The sequence below is a fragment of the Oculina patagonica genome, chromosome 4, assembly GCF_052425735.1.
Source record: "Oculina patagonica isolate OP01 chromosome 4, crgOcupat, whole genome shotgun sequence".
NCBI lineage: Eukaryota > Metazoa > Cnidaria > Anthozoa > Scleractinia > Oculinidae > Oculina > Oculina patagonica.
Window position 1 is genome coordinate 26,267,853 of NC_135761.1, and position 27,426 is coordinate 26,295,278.

The window sequence follows — 27,426 nt, forward strand, 5'->3', positions numbered from 1 at the left end:
TTAGCTTTTTAAAGATTAATTCTAAAAGAAAAAAGGCTGCTAAATTTGGCATCTTCACGTTCACTTTACATTAAAAGCTTCCAAATTTACATGGTGTACAAAGGCGTTGATCAAAGGTATAAAATTGACCCACCTGCATTTATTTGCATTGTCGTCATGGGAAACTCACTAAATGTGATGAATATTCGTAGTCACTTCACCATCTGCGACCAGAATTCAGTTAATATCCATTGCCTAAAGTATTATCTTCTCGCGTTGCCCACAATATCAAGGAAAGATCTTTGATCACACCTTTCGGAAGAATGGCCCCAACCTCGACTGTTATGATGTGGAAAGTCGTCGTTTTGTTGAGGGTGTGTGTTTTTTAGAGATTCACTTGCAGGGATTGGCTTTTTATTTGAGTTACGAGGCTATGAATCATGCTCGTTAACACCACGCATTCTATTTGATGCATTCGTTTTGTTTCCTCCTTACTTTATAGGTTGTTCAATTTTCTACACAGCAGTCTGTAAACAGTAAGTAGAAACAGTTTATTCCTTCGTAAAGTGCGACGACAATCACTCTTAATCCTTCACCCAGGGGAAAATAAAAGACTTTTTCCAAAAGCTCTTTCTTTCACTCCAGCAAAAGCACATTCAGTGCAGTAGTTGAGGAAGATTAAAGAAATCGAGCTCAAATAAGGTTTTTCCCTTGTCTCCTACCCGTTAATAATATTTTTGTCTTACTTTTTGAAAACAATACCTCTACTTGAAATTAAAATAAGGAAAGACCATGTTGACTTAAATATGATCAAAATCTTTCATCTGTCAACAGTTTCCTCTTTGTTTTTAAAGCCTCATGAAATAAACATTTATATTTTTGCCGGTAGAATACTGCACTATACGAAAATTCTTCTAGAGTTTATCAATAACAGATGGAATATTTTTGGTGCGATATTTTTGCTAAAGCGAGAGTGACATTTTCATTTACAAATGTGATGCAATGTTTGGTTTGGGGCGAACAAAACCTTGTAATTAATGGCAGAAGGAAACATGGCGTCACATTAATGACCAACAGAGTGACTCAAGTTTAATTTGTAAGCGATGTCAATTACGATCTTGAAAAACTAAGCTGACAGACAGAATACACCAAAGATGTGTAATTGTTTCCACCTATTTGAATAATAGTTATATACTCACTGCTTAGGTATCAGCAGCGATTTCTGGAACCTTCAATAATACTATCAGTAATACATAACTCAATAAAAGACATCGATCTAAAGTGATTTATATCTGTGCCTAAGATTCAGGGATATTGTTCTAAGCCATGTGCGGGCGTTTTTCAGAATTTCTTAGAAAGTCTTCGTTTATAATATAATTATTTTATAGCTAGCCGGATTAGTTCTCAATTTTTTAATACCTGTATGGGAAAAACAAAAAAATCGGTTGGCTCGGCATGCTATATTTGCAAAATCCTTCTTAAAGCCTTTATTTAATTTTGCCAAGGCCCTTTTTGGCAAATAGTCATGCTATTCAATTAATAATTTGTTATTTTTTGAGAAAGATGTTTTCTTAAATTAGCATTTTTATCATATTCTACCAAATTTAACACATGTATATTCATTTTTTTCGCACAATTCTCATTGTTCGGCAAAACTAATCCTCGCAATGTAGGAGCTCGAATTAGTTTTTTTTACCTCGGGGTGCAAGTTTTAAAACTTAAAATTCAATCAGAAGCTAATCATAATGATCGCATAGTTTCGTTTTCTATAAGTTTCATAGCAACACAGTTTACCATGCAACGATTGTGGTATTTTTTGTTTTGGTAGGTTTTCTTGATTGCATTCATTGTTTATGTGTATAGTAGTTTGCCTACTTGGAGTCCAAGTGTTAGAAAAATTTGTAATTTTCTTGCAAGGGGTTCTACGATTTACAATCCATATCGTTCAAAACATCTTTGGTCATAATAAATACTAAGTAAAATAAGAGGAGATGTGTGGATGATTGCGACTTTAAAATATTCAATTTTTGAGAACTGCGCTAAGAAACTTCAAAACAATAGCAAGGTACCCAATCTACATCTTGCTTGCGAGATAGTTCTTAAGAACGCCTTCGCGTTAATATCAACTATACTTGGAAATAGGCCAAAATGAAATTCCTTCAAACTCGGCCTGAATAAAGCCCTAGGGGCACTAGTTACAAAAATATCAGTTTAAGATCAATCGGTTAATTTTTGATTTTTTAACAATTTTTTTCTTCCCAAAGCCCGAAACCGGACAAAATCGAACACAAAAGTAGGATCAATTCGGAGGCTTCTCCAATCGAAAATAAAATTTTTCATTGAAAACGAATTTCATATCGTATTTGTACCTCCATTCTACTATCTTTAGAAATAATTAGATCGCAATTTGATAAGAAGGCAAATATTTTACAAAATTTTGAAAGTCGCTACCTCAAGACAGCTAAAAATAGGCCAAAATTTACCATATTTTCAACTGCTTTAAAAGCCTCCTGGTACATCGTTTTGCCCAAAACGGCTTAATCAGCCTGAAAGAGCATGTTTTTAACTACAAATCTGTGAAATAAAATTTTTGGGTAATTAAAATCGCGAGCGCTGAGGCGACGAAGTAAATGCAGCTATCTTCCTAAAAACCCGACCTTTGACCTTGCCGCAACGAAACCGCTAATAACGAGTTGTGACAATCTTTTCCTTATTTTGCGTAGGTTTCTTGTTTTATCGGTTGAAAACATGTATTACGTGATGAATGCAATCTTACTTGATGCATGAAACGCCCAAAAGTCACATATAGACTTCTGTCAGTTGGACAAAATAAAGCACTTCGTTTATAAATACGCATGCCAAAATTTAAACTTGAACGAATTCAATATTGAATTTGGTTTATGCGTTAAACTAGTTAAATCACGGCAATACCCACCTGAATATTCATATTCACAGCGGTGCCATATCCCTGGAATAACGTTGAAAGGGAGCTCAATCAAAACTTTGCAATGTTTGCGACTGATACTAATCGAATTAATGTTAAAATTGTCACGCGCTGATTGTTCATCAGAGGAAAACGAATGTATTGTTTCCACGGGCAACCCCAAAATAGTCACTTCCGTTACATGAGCGATAAAGTTTTTTTTTCATTATAGGCTGTCTTAAGGATAAACAATATAAAACCTCACTTACAAATTATTTTCTTATTAAGGGACCGTTTTTTTATCTAAAGTATGACAACACACTATTGGGAAAATACTACATCAAAACAATAAATAAAATGGGGGACGTGACATTTTTCTCACCAATCAAAGGGATTGGTAGGTGGGTGTTATTTGTAAGGTACTATGAGTAATTTTTCAGATTGGCTTCAAAGCACTAATAAATGAAAGCCCCTTCGTTGAATCCTTAAGTTCGTCACGCAATCTTTTCTCCCCAATGTGGGAAGGAAGGCGTGACGAGACCAAAGGATATTTGCGTTCAATCAAACAACTAGCCTGTTCCAGGCGTTCGGTTAGTTGGGAAGCGCGAAAAACGGCGAGCGAAAAAAAAAAAATAAGGGGAGGGGGGCGGGGAGGAGAGGGAGCGCCCCCTCGCCTTAGACCCCTCCCCATTTTTTTCGCTTGCCGTTTCCCAACTAACCGAACGCCTGGAACAGGCTATCAAACAACGGGTGAGGGTAAAGTGAAGGTCGAAACATTTCTCACAAGAAGTTTTAAAAACTTACTTGAACCAACAGGGATTATGACTGTGCTGACTTTGTAAAGGCGACGGGACTGCCCAAGTGTTATCCCTCGCTCCCCCTTTACATTAGGTTTTCTATGCGCTGCCCATGAAGTCGGAATTGAGCAGGTTTTTCTGTTTTTTCGCCACCTTAGCCCAAATGCGTCGCGGTGTCTTGGGCAAACTGTTAGATTTAAATTCGACTCGTCTTCATCAAATATACCTTTAACAGGGAAAGATGAAAACAAAATGTCCAGAGACAAAATAAAATAAAATTGATTATGTAAACAATGCAAAAACTGCATTAACTTGAGTTTCACTTACCCGCCCTAGCCAGCAAAAGTGTTGCCTCTGAATTTAATGACGAATCAGAAACACAGCAAGTTTTTAGGTGGCCTTTGATATCTTTACAGCATTCACACTCATCATGATCGTTCGCTTGTCGTTCTGTACTCGAACCACAATCACCGCCAACATGTTTTGCGTATCCACAGCAAGCCAACGAGCGCACACAATAATTTTTTTCGAGTAAACGTACTTACTTACTTACTTTAAACTTTTCGCCTTTTTTTTTCTCTTATGTCAACAAATGCAATCACAGTTCAATAAGAAAACTAAAAGAAGATTTCTTTTTCTCGCAAGTTTCGATACTGAAATGAACATTTATCTGAAAACTGGTGACACCTGTCAATAATTCTGTGTAAATTCCAGCGTAAACCAATTTCAAATTAATTTACTTTAGATAAAAAAAAACGGTCCCTTAATAAGAAAATAATTTGTAAGTGAGGTTTTATATTGTTTATCCTTAAGACAGCCTATAATGAAAAAAAAACTTTATCGCTCATGTAACGGAAGTGACTATTTTGGGGTTGCCCGTGGAAACAATACATTCGTTTTCCTCTGATGAACAATCAGCGCGTGACAATTTTAACATTAATTCGATTAGTATCAGTCGCAAACATTGCAAAGTTTTGATTGAGCTCCCTTTCAACGTTATTCCAGGGATATGGCACCGCTGTGAATATGAATATTCAGGTGGGTATTGCCGTGATTTAACTAGTTTAACGCATAAACCAAATTCAATATTGAATTCGTTCAAGTTTAAATTTTGGCATGCGTATTTATAAACGAAGTGCTTTATTTTGTCCAACTGACAGAAGTCTATATGTGACTTTTGGGCGTTTCATGCATCAAGTAAGATTGCATTCATCACGTAATACATGTTTTCAACCGATAAAACAAGAAACCTACGCAAAATAAGGAAAAGATTGTCACAACTCGTTATTAGCGGTTTCGTTGCGGCAGGGTCAAAGGTCGGGTTTTTAGGAAGATAGCTGCATTTACTTCGCCGCCTCAGCGCTCGCGATTTTAATTACCCAAAAATTTTATTTCACAGATTTGTAGTTAAAAACATGCTCTTTCAGGCTGATTAAGCCGTTTTGGGCAAAACGATGTACCAGGAGGCTTTTAAAGCAGTTGAAAATATGGTAAATTTTGGCCTATTTTTAGCTGTCTTGAGGTAGCGACTTTCAAAATTTTGTAAAATATTTGCCTTCTTATCAAATTGCGATCTAATTATTTCTAAAGATAGTAGAATGGAGGTACAAATACGATATGAAATTCGTTTTCAATGAAAAATTTTATTTTCGATTGGAGAAGCCTCCGAATTGACCCTACTTTTGTGTTCGATTTTGTCCGGTTTCGGGCTTTGGGAAGAAAAAAATTGTTAAAAAATCAAAAATTAACCGATTGATCTTAAACTGATATTTTTGTAACTAGTGCCCCTAGGGCTTTATTCAGGCCGAGTTTGAAGGAATTTCATTTTGGCCTATTTCCAAGTATAGTTGATATTAACGCGAAGGCGTTCTTAAATGCTCTTACAGATTCGTTTTAAATGGTAGATAATTAGAGTGATATTTGTGCTTCAAATTCCAATCGAATACAAGGGTCAAAAATCGTTCCAGGCATTTGAAAAGAAAAAACACCGAATTATGACCAAGTTTCGGACGCCATTTTCTTTGCTTAAGATTACCTTGTTCTTTGTCTATTTCCACCTTGATACACGGGCAATGAATATTTATTTAAATTGCCGTGCTAGGCCAATGATTTGTTTATGATAAGTAAATGAATTTTCATATAGAAATTTATCCTTGTAGGTGGACACCTGATTCTGGAACCTGGAGAAACCCTTCATATAAACACAACTGAACCGTCTGCTATTGTTGCAGACAACCAAGGAAACACAAAATATTTAATCATATTGGCAGAAAGGAACCACTCCTTTATCAATCATCTTGGTAATGCACGTGAATGGAAATATGGCATCGCTCGGCTGGTGTTTGAAAAGGACATCATCTTTAATTCCAACTCCAATGTGAATATCTTCGGCGAAAATGCTTTATCTATCAAGTCACTAGAAGGGAATATAGTTGTTAAAACTATGATGAATTTATCATGTGCAGTGACTGTGCTAGGTGGCAAGTGTATTGGAGGATATATGCCCATTAACAAACCGGAACCGGATTTGATTTCAACTATAATACCAGGTGAGCTGCTACATTCCATAGATTTAACCGCTGGGCGAAAATCTCTGCATAAACGTGAACTCTCCGATCCGGGAATGAAATATCCTCCGCGACTGCTACTCAGGACAAACGATTGAATTTTGAACGAGCGCGAAAGCCTAGAGACTGGTTACGAGGGTAGAGGTGCAGGGCTATGATATTTGCCAAATTGGAATAATCATTGAAACAGCGCTCTGGGAACAAGACTTCGTTCGCGTATAGTTAGGTAGTTGTAATTCTTTCTTAAATGTCCTAGCAATATATAAACAGACCAGTTAATCCTTGTTATATGCTTGAATGAGCGAATCCGCTATTACAAAATAATCAAACAATCATGGATTACGTTAGAAAGAGGTTGTCTCGCGGAGTGAATGGGATAAGCTGAAATTAACTATTTGGCGGCAAATGTTTTCTGTTTATTACAGGAAATGGACCAGGCGGCACAAGCGTGAAATACCTGCAGTATTGGGTCTCGCAATGCATCGGTGGAAGTGGACACGGCGGCAAGGGAGGAAACCCAGCTTATCAAGATATCCAAGTTTATGGTTACAGTGGTTTGGAGTATGGACAGAAAGATAACCACGTCCTGATTGGAGGCAGTTCAGGTATAAAAATTTAATATATACGTTTCTGTTGGTTATGGTCTCCGACAATATTGCTTGGGAATCACTGGACGACCACCTGTTAATTCGCTCTGAGTCGCTCCCAAGTTCGTAAAAGACTAGAGACAATACATTTTTAGAAGATAGTTTACTTGATATTTAACAATTATTCGCCGAAGGCGAAGTGATTATTGTTGAATAATCCCCGAGACGAAGTCGAGGGGATTATTCAACAATAATCACTGAGTCTGAGGCGAATAATTGTTTTAGTATAATTTTCAGAGGTGAATATCAAAAACTACAAGATAATTAACAATAGAAAACAAGAAAACAACAAACACAGGTGCTCGCTTACATAGTGTAAACCAGTTTAATTCATCGATTGAAATCATAATTTACACTCAAGTTTTAGCAATAAAACGGAACAAAACAAACACTGTACGAAAAAGATGGATATCTAGTACCTTTGTTAAATCGATGGTGACTTCTGAGCAATTGTGTGAATCCTCTCGAAATTACTAGCTCCAGTGAGAAGAGAACTAAATAATGTTTTGCCAGTCGATCTGACTGAGTACATGGCCGCTGCGATCTCCAAAACCACCATGTTTACGATGAATTCAAAGCCTTGAAAACCATCTCTTGAGAATATGTTCGGTCCAAAAGCCTTGGTAGTTAATTTGCAAAATTCCCAATGTTTCAAATATCCAGGACTTGGAAAGATTTCTTTTAAATGAGAGAAATTTTCATTCAGCAAATGCCGCCATGTTCACAAGCCTGGATGGCAAAGGTGCCATGGCTTAGTAGCCAAACCTTCAGATGCAATATTCACCGCCTAGCGCGGTGAATATTGCGACATAGTCCAAGCTTCTCGACCAATCAGAATTGAATTCACCTCCGGAAATTATACTAATTCTATATAACAGTCTGAAACTGAATTGCGTAAAAATTTACAAAGAGATAAATATTGTAAAAAAGAAAAAAAAACTATATATGATACAGCTATTAAAATGATTATAACTATATTGAAAATTTGCCATAGAGGGAAAAAAATCTATGTTTAAAACGATTGGTTGAACCTTATATGCTTGAAAATGACATTGACTTCTAACATTTTATTTATGAATTCACTCGCAAACTTTGTTTAGAAACGCAGTGCTCTAGAATTGAAGGTTTTGTTAATCTGTGAATTGAAATTCGGGTGGTGAAGACTGCAAATCCCAGAGTCTCGACAAACCATTCGGTCGAACGTTTATTGTTTTGTTGACAAAAAGAGAACTAGAATGTAAACAAATGATATAACAGTTCTTCTGTTTTATTTTTCTGTTACAGGTTCATATCTGGAAAGATCTGGTTACATGATTACAAAGCCCGGCCATGGCGGAGGAGCTATCCAATTTGTGGCCAAGAAGGGATCTATAGTGATCGGTATTTAACATTCGAGTTTTATTTAAGTGTCATTTAGCTTTTATTTACCTTCGATTTCTGATTCCAGAGACTGAAAAAAATTGTTTATTTAACCACGTATTTTCAGAGGTTTTTGTAGATACGCGTAAATTCCCCGGACAGACCGTTTAAACTATTTCATCGCATGCCCATCGTCTTGGCCTTGAAATTCACTGCTTGCTAATTAAACAGTATTTCTAGCCAAAACAAGATATTCCCTTGCTAAGATGTCTTGACACGTGTGGCAATACTTTTGAATTAACATTTCGAGAGAAAATAAAGCATCGTTCTGTACTCGATCACAGAGGCAAAGATCAAAGCCAACGGACAGCAAACACAGGGAAGCTACGAAATTTACAGTGGAAGTTCAGGAGGACTAATCAGCTTAGAGGCAAACGAGGTAGGTGCACCAAATCAAATACCTCTTTGTTTAACCTCGTCAAAGGTTTTATCATTGATTTTATGCTGTTGAAAGATCGAAGGAGTTTTGTATGAGAAGTATAGGGCGCAGCGGTTAGACCCTTTTTTGCGGAGAAATCTCATTTCCTGCAGAGGAATGCATAAAAGGGCGTGACGTCATAGTCTCATGAATAAAATGCTGTGAATCTAATTATCTTACAACCAGTTTGACAGGTTTGCCATGTTCTAGTTTTACCTTTGTTGGTACAACCGGTTTGACAGACTCCATTTAATTTTGGATTACAGTAGCAGCTGGCGATCACTTTATCATCAGCCAAAATGACGCGTTAAAGACGCTCTTTAGTTTTTTCTTCTCTTTATCTCTTATCCTTATTTCATCTTGCTTCTGATTGACAATAGGTCCAGATCAAAAATGGCGGGTCACTAGAAGTAAATGGTGCGCATGCTGGAAAAATTGGCCATTCTCCTGCAGTGTGGAGTGAAGGCGCTGCGGGAGGTGGAGGAGGAATTGTGCATATTCTGGCAAAGAGGGTGTTTATAACAACTGGCTCCATCTCACTAGCACCTGGAAATTCAACAGGCTGTGAAAACAAGGAAAGGACGTCTCCTGGATACTTGTCGATCAGAGGTTTGTTCGTAACTAGCATTAAATGTAATTTAACAAAAATATAATAATTGTCAAAACATATTGTAATCAGGCCCGTTGCAAAGAGAAAGAAGACTCCGCACCTCCACCAATTACAAATGTACGTCACGAAACGCGCATCATCAAAAATTGAGCCTTAGTTATTTTAATTTATTTTCGTTTTTTTGCACATTTGACTTCACTTTGCTCAACCTTGATTGGATGCGGGACAGCATTGGGACTGTTCCCATTTAAAGTAAGCAGATATGGTTAGTCTGTTTTTTTTTTTTTTTTCTCGAATGTTAATATTCGGTGCATCGTTTTTAATTGCTTTCTCTTTTGTTGCAGATTATTCAGGTGACCTCAGCATGTCCTGGAATAATACTTCGGTCTTTCCTGTCAACTCTAAAGGATTCACTTGGCCTCAAGCAAGTTCCGAAACATATTTGCCTTCCCCGACTCAGTCTAACTCGCTCATCTTCCCTCTAGTAACCCAACCATCATTTATATCCACCGCTACTGTATACCGCTCTTTTTCTGTCGTTTCTTTTCCTATGACAAATAAATTACTTACTAGAACTGCCTCCTACAGTTCAGAGTTCTCTCGACATAGCATGTTAGAGTCACAAGGCGTTATGTACACTTCATCTGCTGTCGAAGGATCGCACTCAGTTCCTCATGCCGCTCTCACTTCAAGCCAATATACAACTGCTGTGTATCATAATCCAACTGCTACAGCTCTTTCAACTGGTAAGAACACTTTGGCTTGTTAAAGGAAGTAATGGTTTTCCTTTACTTCTTATTGGCTTAAAAATTCTCGCGACACTTAATTTCCTATCCAATCGTTACTAAAACCAAAACCAATCATGACTCTCTCACACGTTTTCCCGCACTCTGCGCCGGCTACATTTTTTGGATTGCCGAAATGCTCCACTAGATTGTTTATGTTCTTTGTGATTTGCCAGGGTGATTACTTTGTTTTTGGTTTTACGTCACTCAACTGAAAAACTCTCTGTTATAAGTAAATGTCAATTTATCTTTAGGTATTACTGTTGTAACCTCTGCAAGTCCCGTTGACACATATACATCAGAATGGGAACAACTGCTGAAGAACGTGACATCTCTTAAGGTAATACATTACATGTTATCATGCACGTGCATCAGTGCATCGAGGTCCACATGCAGTCACTGGAAAGCGCTTACGTCAATAACAGAGGCGACTAAACACAAATATTTAGAAACTAAATAGTTTAACTTGATTTTAGTGAAATAACAGACGTTTCAAACCTTTGCACTGATAAACCAGTAAATGATCAAATGTAATTTGTATGACTTCACTAACTATAGTCTAATAGCTCCATTGAAATTAAATGTTCCTTTCAAGGTGGTCCTACGAAAACAACTTATAAAACGGGAGTAGTTTGTTTTGCATGCAACATAATGATCATAAATTTTATGATTTATTTTACAGATTGCCATGGGGACCCTTGACGACAACTCTTGGATACATGATATTCAGAAGCTTGTACAACAATTCCAAAGACTTGCAGAAAAAGAATCCCTTACAGAAAAAACTACAGAACCGTTTCTCGAAATCCTTAAACAATTACGCGATATAGTTAACATGATACCAGCAGACAAACATCAAGATACTATGAAAGTAAGCTTAGAGCTTTTCCCTTTTATGAATCAGTATAATTTCACTCTTAGGGAGAGATGGTTTGTTTAGCTTTTGTCTCTTTTTAACTTTACCTTTAACTGTTTAATGCCAAATGCTGTGAAAAAAGGTTAAGCAACATTGAAGGAAATTTGTTGGCTTTTTTGATACAGAAGATTTGAACAGGTTTCTTTGTCTATGAAATTAGATTCATGGGAATTCAATGGGTGTGTTTCTCTTAAGATAATCTACAACACCGGTCGGATGCTCTAACCACTGAACTACAGGGAGACCCTTGCGGAGCTAGACCATTTATTGTATAGGTTTACTTAGTTTTAATTAATACTTCGATCAGTCTTTATTTTCTTTCACCCTTCCGTCTACGCAGGAAGATCAGCAAAGAACGAATTCGATTGGGAAAAGGACTAATCTACTAGATCAACTCTCCCTGATTTCAAATAACAATACTTTGTGCTATTGATTTGGTTTAAAGTAGCTGTTCGTCTTCGTTAATTAGTAATTTATTTTTCGCAGTAAAATCAAAGCTAGTGCGATTCTGCCTTCATGATGTTCATAGTGAAAAGTCTGAAATCTTACCCTTTCTGACTAATGTTATAAATTGACTTTTTTCTTTTTGAAGAGCGTGGTTGCCTCACTGATGACAACGGCAGAATTAAGCTTCGAAAAGAGGAATGAAGAAATGTGGATAACAACAGAAAAGGTCGTTTAAGTAAAAAAATATATATATTAATTATATTTAGTCATTAATACGTTCTTTTCATTTGCCATGGTTGTGAGTTATTTTAAAACATTAACCATAAATAACCGATTTTGGAGTTACAGGACTATGTTTAGGCTGAGCTTTTTCTATAATAGTGTCCGCAACATGTTCCTAACCAATGAAACGAGCAACCTACCTTTTTGAAAGTTTTTCTCTTTGAGTAATGATTGCTTCTTTGTCATACACGTGGTTCATACAACATTTACGAATAAAAAGCCACTTTTAACATTGTCGCACACGAGATAATTTTTATCTTTTCTTACTTTTCCCATGATCAGCTCCCAACTGTGTTACGTATATTGGAAAACATTACATTGACTTTTGGGAAAACTACCACTGCGGTCAATCACCCTTTCAAGTTTGAGCATTACTCCCAAAGGACTGGTAAGTACAAATCGCCGAAAATATATTTTCTTACATTAACTCCGGGAAGATCGACCTTTAGGTTAATCCAACATATCTCTTAGGTCTCCCATTAACTGGTCGAGGTCATCATCATCATCGATCCTTTTCGCGCCATTGGACGCACAAGTTGACAGTCATTATTGTAGTCCGTTATTTAATAATGGTTCAGTAACCTTTAAAAAGTTGTCGTTAACTGATTTGTTGCATCCATCTGATTTTGGTGCTAACTGCATGAGACTTAAACAACCCCCCCCCCCCCCCCACCCACCCACAAACCCAAACACCCTAGAAATCAATGATCTGGGGATTACCCAGCTCAGTTCAAACTGCAGGTTGACTGAGAGCCTTAATAGAACCTTTATGTTTCAGCAGAAACCCATAATGGGTTGAAACGTGTAACGCGCGCGCACAGCGTTTGAATATTCATTTTGTTAAGTACCATATTTGGAAACACGAACAATTTGTACGCGAATGCTTTATACACGTAATAAAACACGCAACATATTTTTTGGTTTTGCGGTTAGTTGCTTGAATTTCGACCTAAACGCCGTAAATTTCTTACAGAAACTAAAGAAATTCATTAAGTGTATCAAAGCGAAGTTCTCCAGACTATCTCATGAAGATGAAAAAGGAAAATTTAACCAAATTTAACTTTATTAAACCAAGCTTGTTCAAAAACAAGATTACGCCATCGAGCGCGAGCTAGCGCGCGCTGTGAATTTAATCCAAATATGGTACTTAGTGATTTTCCAAATATGGTACTTAGTGTAAACGAATGTGCAAACGCTTTGTACAATGTGAATCATAAGAAGTTACACGTTTCAACCCTTATGGGTTTCTGGTTTCAGTCGTTCAAGTTGTGGCGTTTAAAAATAACGGAAACAACATTACTTCGACACCCTTCATACTACCAGACATCACTAGAACAAACATGTCGATTTGGAATGATAAACCGGATGCTGTCTTGATACCGTCAAATGTTGTACCAACTTCCGAAGGTAAGATACAGAGGTCTTTCTCAACTTTACACATATCACGGTTTTATGATGCTTTGTTAGTGTAGGACGTGTAAGATAAGCAAAATATCATGTTTTGTGTTGAGAATAGAAACAAATACTGTTCGGTTGACGCCAGCTTATTGGGTCAATTATGTATATAACCATAGCACATCAAATATTGTCGTCTTAAACTTTCAAATTATGCAATAGACACCTGTTCATATGATATTTTAGTTTTCTATTATTTTCTTTCTTTGTAGATGAAATCACGGTGTCGATAATAATACACAGAAATATTACCAACATTCATCCAACACGCTTTACAGAACTTAGGGAAGAACAGTAAGTTAGTGCAGTCTTGGGATCGCTATTAAATGAAGATCACTCCGTTCACTCATAGTTAATATAGGGAAATGGTTAGGAAGCCCGTCAAACATCAAAGGAGCAAACAAAGAGGCCAAGATTTATGTTGGAAGGTCCACGACCCTGCACATCTTTTGTTTTGCGCTCATACACTATGCATGAATTACGTAATCACAATGTTTTTATTGGTTAGTTACATGAACACACGTAACCACCTATTGTATTTTGTCAGGTTTTGTGCAGGGTCAACCCCGAAAATAGCGAACAAAAACATACAACAAAGAACTTTGTCGGGATTCCTAACCATTTCCCCCTATTAACTATGGTTCACTTCATGGCTACTGTTTGAGGTTATCAAAAACAATATAAGAGAAGGCAGTAAAAAAGTACGCTGAATTATTTCAGCAAATAAAGGTCGTGTTCTATTAAGACAACTTAAAGTTTTGGTTGATTTGGTTAGTCAAAGGCAAAGACTTGAGTTGAGATTCCATTCAGGAACACTAGCATTATTTTTGCAAATCTAAAATCCGAAGATTGCTAAATGCGAAATTTAACAGAAAACAAATTTTTGTGAGTTCGATAGATCATGAACTGAAAGAAAATGGAATCTGTGCAACCAACCAAAGACAATCAATCAATCAAAGGCGTTACAGTTTCAGTGAACCGAGGACTAGAAACTCCTGATAACATGTGCACGTGAGGAATACTCAGGTTTGGTTGTGATGTGGCATCGGAAATATTTCTTAAGAAAGAATCTGTGTAAAAAGATAGTGCTCTTTTCTTTCGTTATTTTCCATCAGTTCTACGAGAAAAAATTTATTATACCAAAAATGATCATTAAGACATGGGAACTATTTCTTGGTTCCAGGGCCAACACGTTTCAAGTGGCTTCTCACATTATCTCCTGTTCGGTACAATACAATTCACGTTTGGTAAAAAACGTGTCCTTTCCTGTTGAACTTCATTTCCCTTTCCAGGTATGTCATTTTTATCACTACCTTTTTAACCACGATAACTGTTTTAGAACAGAATATGTTTTTTCTTGGTTATCTTATGCTCAAGAATGGACAGTTGGTGTAAGTCAAATGAAATTGAATTATGTTGTAAAAATGATTGCAATATCTGTGTTCCTTTTTTAGATATATCAGTAATACAACCGAGTTACTCACTGTCTTTTCAAATAAGCAAAGTTTTATACGTGGAGTCTTCTTAATGGAATCCTGTCTCCTTTATTTTTTACCACTGTAGGGTAAAAGAGGCTTTCATTCTCTCTGTGCATTTTGGGATCATAGAATCAGGTATGGCTGCTCATATAGAATGAAAGAGTTAAATGAGCATGCATGGAAAATGCACACTTACTATATTTTAGCTCAACAAAATTCTGAACAACGACCGAATTGAACCTGCGTCACGTAAAAAGAGTTTACATACTAAAGCCCTGACCAAACGGAAACGCAAGGGTCTCCGTTTGGCCAGGACTTGCGTACACTTGCATTTACTTTGGTCGAGATCAAATTTGCACTTAAGTTAATCCAATTTTTTCACCGTTTTGCCATCTCTCGCAAGTCTAACGCATTTTTTGCGGTTTACTTCAAATACTAAATCGCACCTTGTAGCATAACATTTTGCAAACTTGCGTGAACTTGCGACTAAACTTGCGTGTCCTTTTGGCCACCCAAAGCAAGTATGGACGCAAGTTGAACTTGCGACTACTTGCGTTACCGTTTGGCCTGGGCTTAAAGCGATGTCCTGGTTATGGATTTGTTTATTTTTATTAAACCAGCACTTGGTCAACCGAAGGCTTGAGGACCCTGCAAACCAACAAGACACATGCTAGTTGTCATTCAGCTCACTTGACAAGCTTTGCCATCCTTACACAATTCAAAGATGTCAAGGTAAACAAATGATGTAAATATGGCGCAATGGTACATTTAATCAACTTCAACTGGGCTTCTTCCAGAATACGAGCAAATTAAACAAACCCAACTACAGTGGAACCCCGACATAACGATCCTCAATATAACGATATTCCCGATATAACGATGAAAATTTAGCGGACCGAACGTAAAATCCTCCCGATGTAACCGGCGATATTATCAGTACACAATAACAATTTATTTGCAATGAAACATCGAATTTAATGCAATAACATTACAGTTATTGAGTGATCTCTAACGTTTCTGACAACAGCTTTGTACGATGATATACGAAATTGATAGCCTCTTTATCAAAGTTATTCCCTTAATCTTCCTTTAATTTGCAGTAAAAAGTACTTGTTAGGTTTACCCCGATATAACGATATTTTCGGTTATTTTATGGCCATATCGTTATATCGGGAGTTTCGATACAACGATTCCTCGATATAACGATAAAATTTTACTGCTCCCTTGGCATATCGTAATATCGGGGTTCCACTGTAACTGATCCCAAGAAAAGGCAGCATAAAAGTTATCAACCAAATCGACAAAACTGAAGTGGTTGACATGGTTGGTCATAATAGAACAGGATGTAAGTATGAAAGGCAATTCATGCCAGCTGAGTCAAACGTTACTACTCACATGAAGATGTCCTAAACAAAAACCTATACTATCCTCTTCTTGTAGATCTCTGAAGAGGATGAGTTAGCCCTCAGTATTATAACATACATTGGTTGTGGACTTTCCATAGCCTGCCTTTTTGTGACACTCCTTGTTTACCTTGCGTTTGAGTAAGTACCTTTCATTCTTCCTAGTTACTTGTACAGGAGCTTAAAGCAGTAAAAAAGAGGTTATATATTAAACTGTCATAATCTCGATAATACATGAACCGTCCCCTTTATTCACACTTATTTGCTAAAATCAGGACTTAACTACACTAATGATAATGCATGCAGTAATGCACTGCAGTGTTGGCTGCATCAGCCCATCCGGTATTCACATTAAAGCTAGCTGTACGTTTAATAACCAAACTAATGATATGGGTAAACTAATCATCTGATGCAAGCGTAAGACTGCACAAGAGGAATAAACTTTTTCGTATATATTTTTTTGTCTCTTTCTGTTTTCTTCCCCTCTACTTTACTAATGATTGAGTACGGTATCGCATGCACAAGTGCAAACAAAACAGCGAACAGAATTTCACGTTTCACAAAATTAAATTCAAACTACGTTTTTCCTCTCTTAGAACTCTTTCCACTGAAAGACATAAAATCCATATGAGCTTAGCCTTTGCCCTTCTGATGGCTCAATCGCTGTTTCTGTCTGGTATTAATGCCGTGGGATACAAGGTACTACCTTAACTTAGTTCTATCGTATTGGCGCATGCGTCCAGGATTAGAAGGTCACTTATGGCCAGCTGACGAGTCTTTTCGTCACTATAATAAAGTTGATGATGGTGATGATGTGTCGAAAATATATAGTCACCGTAGTTAACGAAAATCTGATGTAAACTGATTGTTGTCAGTAAATAAGTTTAACAATGTTTGGCGTAGAAGTCGTAGCCAGTTCAAAGATTGCATGTGTAAATCAAATCAAACATTGTTTAAATGTTCCAGACTTCAAGTTTAGCATTAGCAATCGACGAAATTGTTTTTTGTTTTGGTTGGTTTTGTATCATCCTTACCTCTAATTTTGCTTCGAAACCAATTACTTTTCTAGATTCTGTGCCGTGTCTTAGCAGTAGGCCTACATTATTTGTTCTCAGCGGCGTTCATGTGGATGTGTATAGAAGGATTTCATCTTTACGTCATGATCGTGAGTGTGTTCCGCGCTGACAGAATGAGAATGAAATACTATCACTTGATTGGATGGGGTAAGTGAACAACTCTTTTGTCAAATTGATCTATGGATCATATCAAGTTGGTTTGCCAAACACTACACGCTACACAGCGTTTGGCAACCAACCTTTTGAGGGTAACTCAATTTGATGACTCTTGTATGAAATGTAGTGCTACCACCTCGTTAATAAAATAGGCTTACACATGTAGAAAATGCGTTGAAACCAAGTTTCTTATTTCGTAGGATTTCCAGTTATCATTGTAGGAGTAGCCGCTGCAGTTCACCCAACAGGATATGGCACAAGCACAATGTACGTACAGGGCTTCTCTTCAACTCTTATCAAACTTCGTCTTTATATTAGAAAAATAATTATTATTTCTTCCTCTCGTCTCATCAGATGCTGGCTTTCGACAGAAGATCAGTTTATTTGGGTTTTTCTGGCGCCAATTGTAGCAGTTATTGTGGTGAGCAAGGAACCTTTGTGCAACTTTGAAGAAGTACTCAGTGAAGTTTTTTTCTTTAGGATGTTATACGTAATCTGTTTAGACAATGCTTAATCTAGATTTACTTGAGATGTGATGTGGTTTATGTGATAAAATAAAATGTCGATTATTAAAGAGCTTTAATTTATAGTCTGGTAAGAAATTTTTTCGTCCATACTTAGATCAACTTTATTGTTCTCGCTGCTGTGATTAAAGTCGTCACTGACTCTGCGTCTGCGACACTGACACAAGCAGACTATGGACACGTCAAGTAAGTCAGCATTATGAGTAAACAAACGTTTCACTGAAAATTCGAAAAAGATCACGCATTTTGTATCTGTATGACTGACAAACACATCAATGCCGAGAGAGATGGCCGAATATATCGTTCAGATGAGATAATGGCAAATATCTTCACCCTGAGGAACAAGGCAATTATCATTGCAGCTGGATAAGCCCTTTTATACAATTTCATAGAAAATACAGCCAATCAGAATACAGAAAAGCTGTTGTATATTCGACGGTATCCAACTTAACCTTTCCATCGTGCACTGCGATCTTTTTTCCCCTGCGAAATTAAGTGAGTGTATTTTCTGACATGGCATAAAATAGTTACGCGACACTTTCTCGTGGTATACCATGGAATATCCCACTTGTCACTTGCATTTCCTTTGTATACACACTCGCCTAAAGGCTCGTGTGTATACTGCGAAAATACAAGTGACTCGTGGAATATTCCATGGTATGCCTCACGAAAGCGTTGCATAACTAGTATGTCTTAAATGTGGTCTGGGTATACGATTCCAGGACCTGTCGTCGCAAGAGTATTGAGCTTGTTGTCGTATCTCTGGTTGCGCGTAGGGCTTTTCTGTACATTTGCTTTGTTCTATTTTCCCCTCCTGAATTACAAACTCAACTGAAATAAAGTACTGGCAAAAGCCAGTTGCGGCTGATGTGGTTTCTCTTCACCTATAACAAAAGTAAGACCTGTTCCTTCCAAAAGAATTATATACTTAGTTGAATCGAATTTTTGAACACAAATTATTTATTCATACAACAAGGAGTAATTTTATTAATTTTCTTTTGTTTTCTACAGGGCTGGAGTAAAAAGCGTAGCTGTGTTGTTGCCTCTGCTTGGAGTCTCCTGGGTGTTTGGGCTTCTCACTGTAAACAAAAAGATGATAGCTTTTCAATACATATTTGCCATTTCTAATGGCTTCCAGGTAATAATTTACTTTCCGCTACATTAGTCAAAGAAAAAAGTATAAATATAATAACTTTTCTTTAATTGCACGTTACACATGGCTGTTAGTAAAAAATATACTGACAAACAATTCATTGATCCTTTTCCTTAAAGACTTAAAACAAACGCTGGTTCATTTCTCCTCAAAATTAATACAACTGATGAATTAACTTCCACTTATACGACAAATCTTATAGCATTAGTGAATTAGCCTGTAGGCAGAGACTTCACCGTTTTTAACGAAAATTGCTTTATTTTTTAGGGAGTGTTCATCTTCCTGGCTCACTGTGTGGGAAGCAGCGATGTAAGGCACAATTTTAATATGTTTTTATGAGTAATTTTCAGTGTTGGTGCAGTTCTAGTAAGGTTAAACATAAATGACAACAATGATAACAACAGTAACAACAATAGATTACTCTGACATCCTCTGATTCTTGTTGTCCACGTTTAACTGTTCGCTTTTCTTTTGCTACAGGTTCGCTCCGCTTTTAAACGAATGAGGCAAAGGCAGTTACTGTCTCGTGGTTCAGACAATGTATCATCATTTATGGCTTCAGTAAGTTACATTATTTGAATTTACTTATCATGAGAAAATTTAAGGACCTTTTTAACGGGCGCCGCTCTTTGCACTCTAAGTTTGTCCCCAAGTCCGGAAGGCCTTTCTAAGCTCTATAGTGATCCATGCAGTGTTTCTGATCGAGTGTTGCTCGGTTTTGAATTTAGCTGCGTCTAAAATAATTCTTATTCAGTTACTTGGGAGAAATTTTGAAGAGGCACTGACTTAATAAGTAAGGAAGTTTTCGGGTCGAGTTCCAGACGTCCACCTGCAGGATGAGAATTAAGCGCTTGAAGTGAGACTTACCCAGGTGAAGAGTAGTAAGGATTTGCACAAGAAGGCGAGGCTCTCTTTACAAATAAATATAATTTCCCCTAGACACACCATGCGATGTCATTGCCATTAACGTAAAAAAAAAAAAAAAAAAAAAAAAAAAAAAAAAAAAAAAAAAAAAAAAAATAAAAAAATGCCCGATATAGAGGAACCCACTGACGCTGTGATGAGGTGATGATGATGATGTTTGTTTGCTTGTGCAGCAGGTGAACTCGCCTGGTTCAGCAGCAAACGTTACAAAACAAGATGTTACAGAACATAAAAGTGCTAAGAAGCTTCAAGGTACGTAGGTGATTGTGTTGTCAATACTGAACTCTACCTAATAAGTCAACTTTTATAGATGATGTAGCTTCGGCGAAAGGAATTTGTTTAATTGGCAATAGACCGGCAATAGAGCAGTCTGGCTGGCTTGCTTTACTTACTGGCCTTCCTAGCTGTCTCGGCGAAAGTAAGTGATATCTAAGACACTGTCGATGTCAAGTCGGCGTTTATTCTGATTGGTATGTTTTCCTGAACGCTCGATTCCGATCTTGACTGCGCTGGCGGAAACCCGTCTAACAAAGATTCAATAAAAAATATCCGAGATATATGTCTAGATTTCGATTTGGTTGACATTTGGAGAATAAGGAACCCAGATACTAAACGCTTTACATGGAGACAGAAGAAGCCGTTTATTCAAAGGAGATTGGATTATTGGCTTATAAGTGATGTTTGCCAAGATGATATTAAAAAAATCTGACATCATATCATCAATCAACTCTGATCATTCTGCAATTTTTCTTCATTTTAATAATATTGTTGATCAAAAACATGGCCCTTCATTTTGGAAATTCAACGCTTGCTTAGCCGAAGACGGCAACTTCGTGACCTTGATAAATGAAAACATCCCAACCTGGCTTGAAGAGTTCAAAACAATTGATGATAAGAGATTGCTTTGGGATTTAATCAAATATAAAATACGGCAACTTTCAATAAAATATGGAAAGGAAAAGGCACGCAAGAAAAGAAAAAGGATAACGGATATCGAGGCTTCGCTGAAGATCTGCGAGGAAAATTGCAGCAGATGTCCTTCCGCTGAAAATCGTGAACAATTCGAAATTTTAAAATTAGAGTACGACAGTTTTTATGATGATTTAGCTCAAGGTGCAATTGTTCGATCTAAAGTAACTTGGTATGAAAAAGGAGAAAAGAGCAATAAGTACTTCTTGAACCTTGAATCGCACAAAAAAGCAAAAAGCTCTGTCCGTAAGGTTTTAAACGAAGATGGTGTTTTAGTAACCGATCCAATGAAGGTATTGTACGAAATTGAAAAGTTTTACTCGAACCTTTATAAAGCTGACTCGCTAGCCCCATCGAATGACTCGCTAACGTCTTTTTTAGAAAACCCAGTAATCCCTAAACTCACCGCCAATGATGCTCAAGTCTGTGAAGGGAAGTTAACAGTTGCCGAATGTTTTAAGAGCCTCCAATTATTTGAAAAAAACAAATCGCCTGGCGATGATGGCTTAACGGTGGAATTTTATAAGGCTTTTTGGAATGTCGTTGGCAAAATAATGGTGGAGAGCTTGAATTACGCTTACGATCATGGTGAACTGTCCAACTCACAGAGACGGGCTATTATTACACTTATTGAAAAAAAAGATAAAGATAAAAGGGACATTTCTAGCTGGAGACCAATTTCGCTCATTAATGTCGACGTAAACATTGGTTCCAAAGCCATCGCTAAACGACTGGAGGCTCTTTTACCCAGTATCATACACTACAATCAATCTGCATATGTCAAAGATAGGACTATCTGCGACGCTGTTAGGTCTATTGAGGATATTTTGGAATACACAAAAAGATATCGGATTGAAGGGAGACTGGTCTCAATAGACTTCAAAAAAGCTTTTGATTCTGTAAGTGGGGACTTTCTGTTTCGGAATCTTTCTGCGTTTCACTTCGGACCTTCTTTCAAACAATGGATCCAGACTTTTTACACCAACATTTCAAGCTGCGTTTTAAATAATGGGTTCTCCACTGCCCCTTTCGAAATTCAGCGTGGGGTAAGGCAAGGAGACCCGCTCTCCTCTTGTTTGTTCATCATGGTTTTGGAGATTTTGACTATTAATATACGCAGCAGCAAAAACATCCAGTGAATCACGGTAGATGGAGAAGAGATTAAATTGGAAATTTTTGCAGATGACATGACTGCGTTTTTATTAAATGATACTTCTTTGGCAAAGTTTCTTGACCTTTTAGACGACTTTGGAGAGTGTTCTGGTCTCAGAATGAATCAGGACAAATCAGAAATAATGTTACTTGGAGGATGTTCAAATTTGTTACCAGATCACCTTGTTAATCGTCTAGAAATTAAGACGTCTGTTAAAATCCTTGGAATTCATTTCACGTACGATTTATGCGCCAAACGAAAGTTAAATTGTGACGATCTGATTAAATTGATCAAAGAAAAGTTAAGAATCTGGAGGTGGAGGGACCTTACAGTTATTGGTAGGATTCAAATTGTTAAAACTTTCATTATTCCAATTCTCCTATATCGTGCAAGCATGATATGTCTAGACAAAGAATTCTTAAACGAGGCAAATAGCATTATATTCAATTTTATCTGGAAAGGAAAAGATAAAGTCAAACGTTTAGCGCTTGTTAGCGATGTCGAAGATGGCGGACTCAAAGCTCCTCATCTCGAATCCATTATTAGAACCCAAAGAATACCTGTTTGCAAGAGACTTGCAAACGAACAGACCAGCAACTGGAAAACTATTTTATTGCATTACCTTAAACCTGTTGGTGGCATATTTATCCTCTGTTGCGACTTTGATGTGAAAACTTTGCCTATCAAGCTTCCACCCTTTTATGAAAAATGTCTAAAATACTTTTCAGAATGCTCTGTATCGAACAAAGGCGTACAGAACCTATCAGCTGCTGAAATTGTAAAAACTGTTCTTTGGAATAATAAAGCTATTTGCATCAATGGCAAGTCTGTATACAATCACAAGCTAGCGAGCATCGGTATACGTAAAATAGGAGATTTAATCGCTGAAAACAATGAACTTATCACGAAACATAAGTTACGTGAATTAAATATCTCCCCATTAGATGCCTTTAGACTCACTTGTGTCATCGAAACCATTCCAACCGAATGGCGAAGATGTCTAAAAACGTGTCAATATATTACTGCGAAGCCATTCAACCTACAAGACCAGATACAACTACATTTAAACGGACAAAATGTGCAGATCAGTAAAGCTGTATCAAAAATCATTTACAAGGAATTACGTGATAGGATCATTACTCCACCTACAGCGCAATTCAAATATAATGATCTATTCGAAAACGATGTGTTGGACTGGAAGCAGATATATAGCTTACCGCATCGAGTTGCCCTAGACACAAAACTGCGCGAATTTCAATATAAACTTTTAAACAGATGTCTCGCAACGAATGCTTTTCTTTGCAAAATCGGCATTTTGTCATCTCCAGCTTGTTCTTTATGTGGAGAAGCGGACGAATCCCTCGACCACTTGTTTGTAACTTGCCATTATTCTGTAAATTTTTGGGGGGAGGTTATTAAATGGATTAGCAGCCTTGACATTCAAATAGTCTCTCTTTGTTGTAAAGATATAATATTTGGGATAACAGTCTCAAAAGAAGAATTGTTTGTAAATCACAATTTATTAATCGCGAAAAAATATATTTATTCTTGCAGATGTAATAAGGTTAAACCTTTTTTTCTGGTGTTCCTTGCTAAAGTTAAGACTATCTACAAACTAGAAATGATGGTAGCTAAATCTGGCAACAAATGGCCAACCCATTTAAAAAAGTGGGGCAAGTTTATAAAAGTGCATCAAACTGATTGTTAATTATTATCGCAGAGCGTTTTTTTATACTTGCAATTTCATCACTTGCAATTCAATATACTTATAATTCAATTGTTTTTCACAGAGCTAGTATATCTGTAACTCCCAGGTGGTACAGTGTGTGTGTGTTTGCGTGAGTGTTTTATTTATTTATTTTTTTATTTTTTTATTTTTTTTGGATATTTGTGTGTTCGAATTGTAATATAAATATGTATGTTATCTTTTGTGTGCTGTAAAAAAAAAAACCTTTGAGTATGAAATAAATATCATTAAAATACAAAAAAAAATGTTTTCCTGAACTGCATGGGCGGGTTTCGCTCGACAAAGGCAAATATACATCCCGATTGCCGCCTCAGGATTCTTCTTCGAGTTTCTGTGTTGCTCTTCATCTACTTTAGAGAACTGTGAATTTACCTTTTCGTTAGGTTTTTAGCCATTTTGTTGTAAAAGGAAAACTGGGGTAAAGGAAGGGGGGAAAAAGGGAGGGGAAAAAAAAAAAATGGCGCGAACAGTTGAATGGTTTTCAGTTCTGATTGGCTGTCTATGTAATTTTCTTGCTTCTGACTGGATCAGAGAAGCGGGAAAAAATATTAACAAGAAACTCTTAGAGCCTAAAACTGCGCTGTTCACGTGACCACCCTAGGGGAGCCATGTGGGGGGACGAAAAATGCACCCCCCCGTCATCACCATTACCCGTGTGAAACAATGTTGCGACTGACAAACAATATGGTAAGAAAACACCTTGTGTGACATTTCATGGTTGACTGTAGTTCCATCTGCAATTAATTATTTTTCTTATATGCTAATGCTGGCCAAATTTAATTCCCACGATCCTGATCCATAAAATCAGCATCCAGTGTTGTATCGAATTCCCGTTTAAACATTGAATAACTCGCTCCAAAAATGAAATATTGAAGCAAATAATTAAATGAAATTTGGGAAGAACACTAGAGCTGCTTTTAGCTGAATGGCAATTCGACGGGGTATTAATTTACCAATGACGTAAACTTTTCAAGTCAGGGCATATTATTTTGTCTTAATGGTTTACTTCAGATTTCTGAAATCCTCTTGATGACACAGCTTTAAAAATACATAACGCGCAAAAATCGAACATTTCACACTTTACATGCTAGGTTAAGATCAAAGGATTTTTTAAGTTTCAATTTGTATCAGATTTATAGCTTTAAAAACATTGCGTGATTCTGGCCGATCTTCATCAATGCCTTGTGAAAGTGAAACTTGCAACGCCAACACATTCCACTACACAAACGAAATGGTGTTTAAATAAAATAATGTAAATTGTGGCCCGCTAAAGCGTATTTTTCTTTCAAACCATGAAATTTTAGTATTTCTTTGATTTAAACGCTTCAAAGTAGAATATTTCACACTAAAAATTCTTTGTGAAGACCAAAGTATAAGAAAAATTTCCCATTTGAAACTGATTTGTAGCTTCTAAACATTACGTGACTTTAAGCCTGACCGAGTGGAGGTTTGGGTCTGGTCACCGACAAAACTAAAACGACAAAAAATAAACCCCGTGCAGAGCAAGAACTGCGCAGCGCAGTTAATTAGCCTGCTGAATTCTCCATTTTAGCCAAAAATACGCCATAATGCCCGATGAAATTATATCAATGTATGTTGAATCGCTTCTTTTCCAGCGTTTTAACAGCACATGCTTGCTTATCACAAAGACCAGTCCAATAAGAGTTTAAACACAAAGATTTACATAAAGGTGTATTTTTTTGCAGAAAAGATGCGATTTTCCTTACGCAGCCTTCCGAACAGTAAAGTGGTTAAAGTGAAAGTATGTTATTTCTTACTACATTAATGCCTTCATGATTAGAATGACATGAAACAATTAACTGTCTATCACGTGAAGAAAAACTTACTCTCAGTAACAGTTTTTGAATTACTGAAAACTGTGTTTTATTGCAGTAAAGGAAGGTATTTTTAAAAGACCCATTAAAATTTAATAAATGTAGCCCTAATATTATACCGTAATTGGTTTTGCTCGTGTGCATTAAGTAACGTTCGAAGCTAGAGCTTGTTATAAGTCCATGCTCAAATTAATCTAAATCACAGTTAAAGTTCATTGCCTCTTTTAAAAAATATATTTGTTTATATTACTTTGAACAAAGTGTACATTGTAATTAATTAATAATAATTAATAATTAATTAATCACCACAATAAAAACAATTCACGTCATTAATCTGATTTGTAATATACTTATAACGAAATGGGAAATAATAAGAAAAATTCTCTGATGTCTTTTTTCGTCAGCCAACAAAAGACAAATTTGAAGCAGCTCATCTACAAATAAGCAGAACATACCAGATGTCACATATGGAAAGTCCTTCACTCAAAGATTATATTGAAATGCCATTTCTGAACTGCCCACAGGTAAGAAAGCTAATTAATTTAAACCAAATATTAATAACTAATATCAGAGTGATCTAGTAAAGTGAATATGTAATCTTTACAACGAGAAGCAGACTGGCCTAAGTAAAAGTTAAAAAGTTAATGATTTTTATTTGTTGTCTTTTTGCAGGATGTTAGTTCACTAACACAATCTTCTAATCGAAGACGTTCATCCAAGCCATTTAGTCGACAATATGCTGACAAGGCGGTCGATGTATCTCATGCAGAAAACTAATCTGCGGAGAAACTCAGTTCCATTACTCCCAGAATTGTACTGTATTTATATGGTTCTTTTGCTTTGATATATAAATATATAAAGAAATTAATAAACACACACGTTTTGTTTTTTATTTGTTTGTATACACCGAATGCAAATATGGCGGACCACTCGGTCGGTGCCTGGCACGAGTCGCATGAGAGCGAGGCTAGTTAGGCCTCGATGTTTTGTTTTGACAAGCTTCCCCAGAAAAGCCTTGCTTCGTGGTCGATCTCGGCCTTCCTATGATTTTTTGGGTTCGTTAATGCTACATAAAGGGAAAAGAATCTTCCACAGCAAAGAAAGTCTTTTGTGAGTTTCCCCTTTCACCTCTAAGGGGAAATCAGGCGATCGCGAAGGAAAGGAGTTCACGACTGTCACGATCGCCGAAGGAACTTTATAAAGTTCATTACATTTCAGGTTAGAAGATCTTAGAAAATGTGTAAGCGATCACATTTAGCTCCAAGTCATTCTTATTTGGCTCAATACTTTCACTAGCTTTAACTACGGGGCAGTTGAATTTCATTCACTTGGTTAGTATTTGTTTCGTACGATTCCGTGCGAGTATATCGGACGCGAACAAAGCCGGACATAAACAACCTCTTTTGAACAAAGTTTGTCTTGGAAGTAGAGCTTTTCTTTACTTTGGGGAAGGTACTGGCCATGCAACTTGTGCTTGAACACCACCAGACACCACATAAGCTTGGCCTTTAAACGATTTTTCTAAGATCTTCTAACCTGAAATGTAGCGAACAAAACCTCAATAGTTCCCGCGGCGATCGTGAACTTCTTTCTTTCGTCTCAATGAATTGCATTGATCCACTTTTTCCCTTAGAGGAAACGGTGAACACTTCTATCACTTATCGTGGCATTCAGAACCACAGCAACTCGTAGGTGCAGCGAAAAGAAACACGCAGATTGACGAATACGCAAGACTTTTGTAGGAAAACATTGTCAAAACAAAA

At 36.8% G+C, this 27,426-nt stretch overlaps 1 protein-coding gene and 1 long non-coding RNA gene across 2 annotated transcripts; one reads left to right on the plus strand and one right to left on the minus strand.

Annotated features, from left to right (window-relative positions):
- Nucleotides 1–191: 191 nt before the first annotated feature.
- On the plus strand, nucleotides 192–27,066 carry LOC144650052 (uncharacterized). The gene is made up of 30 exons (XM_078509698.1): nucleotides 192–353; nucleotides 482–515; nucleotides 5,859–6,248; nucleotides 6,692–6,871; nucleotides 8,198–8,293; nucleotides 8,617–8,711; nucleotides 9,131–9,359; nucleotides 9,705–10,106; nucleotides 10,400–10,485; nucleotides 10,828–11,016; nucleotides 11,654–11,734; nucleotides 12,073–12,178; nucleotides 13,048–13,197; nucleotides 13,458–13,539; nucleotides 14,429–14,537; nucleotides 14,809–14,858; nucleotides 15,344–15,455; nucleotides 16,164–16,267; nucleotides 16,723–16,825; nucleotides 17,196–17,349; nucleotides 17,559–17,625; nucleotides 17,713–17,779; nucleotides 17,980–18,068; nucleotides 18,894–19,020; nucleotides 19,303–19,344; nucleotides 19,516–19,596; nucleotides 20,133–20,211; nucleotides 25,535–25,590; nucleotides 26,068–26,187; nucleotides 26,336–27,066. The coding sequence occupies exons 1-30, from the start codon at nucleotides 303–305 to the stop codon at nucleotides 26,438–26,440; spliced, it is 3,636 nt and encodes a 1,211-aa protein (XP_078365824.1). The 5' UTR covers nucleotides 192–302; the 3' UTR covers nucleotides 26,441–27,066.
- Nucleotides 18,874–19,962, minus strand: LOC144650115 (uncharacterized). The gene is made up of 2 exons (XR_013570017.1): nucleotides 19,822–19,962; nucleotides 18,874–18,961 (listed from the first exon to the last, which is right to left on the minus strand). It is a non-coding gene; the product is annotated as an uncharacterized LOC144650115 (long non-coding RNA).
- Nucleotides 27,067–27,426: the final 360 nt, after the last annotated feature.